The sequence below is a fragment of the Myotis davidii genome, unplaced genomic scaffold, assembly GCF_000327345.1.
Source record: "Myotis davidii unplaced genomic scaffold, ASM32734v1 scaffold159, whole genome shotgun sequence".
Classification (NCBI taxonomy): domain Eukaryota; kingdom Metazoa; phylum Chordata; class Mammalia; order Chiroptera; family Vespertilionidae; genus Myotis; species Myotis davidii.
In genome coordinates, this window is record NW_006291231.1 from 1030293 (window position 1) to 1034146 (window position 3854).

Here is a 3854-nt window from a genome sequence, read left to right on the forward strand (position 1 = left end):
ATGAGATGAGGCATGGGAAAACACTTCACAGACATTTGGTTAGAAGGGTAAAATATTTTCACCTGTGTTCCTGAAACTCCAAGGAGGCTAGTCGCTAGAGAGAGGAAGCCGGGCGTAGCTACGTGATGTCATTACCTGGTGCCCACAGCCACCATTTCTGGGCTGGGGGCCACATTTTGTGCCATGGGGTCTTGGCAGTGTGGGCTACGATTTGGTGTTGCTCTGGGGTGATGGTGGGGCCTGTGTCTCACTTGGGGGAAGCTGAGTATTGCTTTGTGGGAGCCAGGTCCGTGGTGCTGTTCTCTGTAAATGGCCAGTACACATCACGGCAGCCCCTGCGTTGAGCGTCTGCCCTGTGGTGGTCAGTGCGCATCACAGCGACCAGTCAGACGGTCGGACACTGAACATACTAGGATTTTATAAATGTAGGTAGTATTGCTTTATACATGGTGGACAAAAGTAGGTTTACAGTTCGTTTGGAAAATAGTATGATAGTTAGCAAATAATAATACAAGTACTTATAACTCTAAACCCACCCTGTATATTCTGATCTATCTCTGGTGTGTGGCTTCCTTTTTTTTCGTTTTCATTATAAGCAGGAAAGCATTGTCTCATTTTTTAAAAAGTCTTCCCTATATTTTCTTTTAAAAGTTTTTAAAAATTGCCTTTTATACAGGTATGAATCAATTGTCCTAGCTGATCCTTTCAATGCCACCTCGGTCAAATATTAAATTTCCTAAATGGGTGGCTCTATTTCTTCTGTTTTCTTTCATTGCTACTTCAACACCACAGTGTCTTAATTACTACAGTCTCATGATATCTGCCAAAGCAACCCCACTCTCACCTCTTATGAATCCTGAGGATTGCCTAGCCCCATGGTCAGCAAACTGCGGCTCGCAAGCCACATGCTGCTCTTTGGCCCCTTGAGTGTGGCTTTTCCACAGAATACCACGTGCAGGCGTGCATGTACAGTGCGATTGAAACTTCGTGGCCCATGCGCAGTTTGCTGACCACTGGCCTAACCTATTGTTAACCCTATGTTTGTCAAGTTTTAAGAAACACAAAACAGAAAGGGCTTAGATGACAGTACTGAGCCTCCAACTTCTATTTAGCAAAATAGCTCCACAATTAACACAATGAGAAAGCTTTTTTTGAAGAAAGGGATTCCTATAAAAATTTGTTGGCAAACACTGTATCAACCCATTTTTTTTCTTCCCACAACCTTTAGAGTTTCAGAGGAGAGGAAACTGAGTTTCAGAGTATTTTGTTAACTTGCTCAGTCCCAAATCCATAATAAGGAAGTGGCAGTGCTAGCCTTTAACCCTATAGCTGACACTAAATCCCACAATCGGGCTACTATGCCATACACAAAACTGAAAAAGAAGTCTAAGTTTAGTACTAGTAAATAAAAAGTGAGAAATACAATAAAGAACTAGAATTTTTTTTAAAAAAACTAAATAAGGGCTGCCATTACATCATACTCCTACAAAAACAAAAACAAACCCAATAAGGTTAGAGAAATAGGCTAAGATAATAGGTTCTTCAATAAGCCAAAAGCACATTGTTTTTATAGTCCCGTTAACTCTCAAATTATACAAATCTTAGTTTACTTTAATAAAGATATTTTAAAAGGTTTACCATCTATATCAATATGAAGAATGAAACCTAGCATAAGAGTTTTTAAAAGCTTACAATAAACTAAAATGTCATTTGAAAGACATAAGAAATTTACCTGCATCAAATACTGTGCTCCTTCTCTCAAGTCATCTGCATGTACTGGAGCATAAAAGGCTTTCATTTTGTTTTTAATAAGCCATCGCTGATACTTAGCTTGATCAATGGACATCTCTTTCATGGCTTGTCTTCGTGGCCCCTGTAAGGTAAAAATATTAATAATACCTTTAATTGAAAGATAATCTATTCCACATTTATAAAAATCTATTATATTGGCTTAAACAAGGTGCCTAAGCATTGGGGGTTGGGGAGAAAGGTATAATAACAGCATTTCATTTTCATGTAAGTGAATTCTTTCCAATGCTTGATTATAAAAACATGGAGTTGATGAAATAGTAAAAGCACACAGGAGTGCCTGTAGAAGAGAGAATAGAAGAGAAAGAAACAGACTTAAAAACAAGAAGTTTTTTGTATTAAGTAAATGCAAGCAGAAATGATCGAATCTGGAGGAAATATTATGTAGAAAAAAAGAGCTTTCTGTTGTTCCACAGAAAGTTTCCCAGCTTGTTCTCTGTTTGTCCCAAATGTCTGTTATTAATTTTCAGTAACCTAGAAATATCATTGAAAATCAAAGTCAGCTATACAATATAAATGCATTTTTTCTTCATACTTCTGTTAAACAATGAAATAATAAAGGACATCTTTCTTTCTTATTGTTAATCCTCAGCTGAGGATATTTTTTTCCATTGCTTTTTAGAGAGTGGAAGGGAGAGAAGGAAGAATGGGGTGAGAGAGAGACATCCACTGGTTGCCTCTCGCACGGGCCTGACAGAGGACAGAGACCCAACCCACAACCCAGGAGTGTGCCCTTCACCAGAAATGAAACCCAAGACCCTTCAGTGCTCAAGCTGACACTCTAGCCACTGACTCACACTGGCCAGGGCAGGAAATGAGCTTTTTAAACTTGCAATTCAATTTGATCCTTGCAAGCAACACATAAATATGTTACATACAAATGTATAAAGCAAAAATCTAAAAATAAGTTTAAGAGCATTCCCCAATTACACATGAATACGCAAAAGAAAAATACAACTTATCTTTCCTCATAGAAAAATTGCCCCATATCTAATTTCTTGTGCTCAAGATCCCAACTTGAACTGATGAACTTGGAGACAAACTAGGAAACTCCTCAGGTCCCAAGTGGGATCAGTGTCTAAATGTCTTCTTCCACCACCCTACACACACAACACAGCTTTGACTTTGCTACTATTTAAGTAGAGAGCAACTCGAGCAGGGCCTTGGACATGGGCATACAACACACATTTCTAGCACCAAACAATAGAGCTTGGGAGAAAAGCTAACCTGATAAATACTCCAATACTTATGTAGAACAGGTGATCCATCTTCTAGTGACTATTTTCAATAGCCAAGAGGCCAAAAAACAGAAAACTACTTTTAGACAAAAGTTTACCACTATTTTTAATATTGTTTTACTCATGGTTAAAACAAAAATTAATGAGTAATTAAAAGTGTTTGAGTCAAAACCAGTTTGGCTCAGTGGATAGAGCACTGGCCTGCGAACTGGAAGGTCCTGGGTTCGATTCCGGTCAAAGGCATGTACCTGGGTTGTGGGCACATCCCCAGTGGGGGGTGTGCAGGAGGCAGCTGATCGATGTTTCTCTCATCGATGTTTCTGACTCGCTATCTCTCTCCCTTCCTCTCTGTAAAAAATCAATAAAATATTTTAAAAAGTGAGAGAAAAAAGTTTTGTGATGCTTGTCTTTTGTTGGCTGGATGGCACTGCATGAGGCCAACTTTAAAATAGCGCCTAGATTTCAGTGGAGATGATGGAATTTCAGATTGGCAGAAATCAGTGGCAGTGTGTAACACCTGGAGAGAAAATGTACACAATGGCCTCATTATGCAGACAGCAATTTCCTAGCCTCTCAAGTGTTTGACCAATGGACTCATGTTCAAAGTAGCACCGAGGTTCTACAAGAACCTCAACAATATGGACCTTCTCTTACCAAAGCTATTTGACTACCATCCTTGCTAAGGGAACAGGAGACAACAGCAGAAGTCAAACGTAGACCCTGATGACACCATTCCTTAGGGAAACCAACCGCCAAACACCTGGTATCAGATTGATGGCTTTGGACTTCTTCCAGCTGGAAACAGCA

At 39.5% G+C, this 3854-nt stretch overlaps 1 protein-coding gene across 1 annotated transcript in view; it reads right to left on the minus strand.

Annotated features, from left to right (window-relative positions):
• Positions 1-3854, minus strand: part of SLC12A2 (solute carrier family 12 (sodium/potassium/chloride transporter), member 2) — a 91192-nt gene that overhangs the window by 23946 nt on the left and 63392 nt on the right. Inside the window, exon 18 of the mRNA XM_006764369.2 lies at positions 1733-1873. Within this exon, the coding sequence (XP_006764432.2) occupies positions 1733-1873 (141 nt within the window). The remainder of the gene's footprint in view (positions 1-1732; positions 1874-3854) is intronic.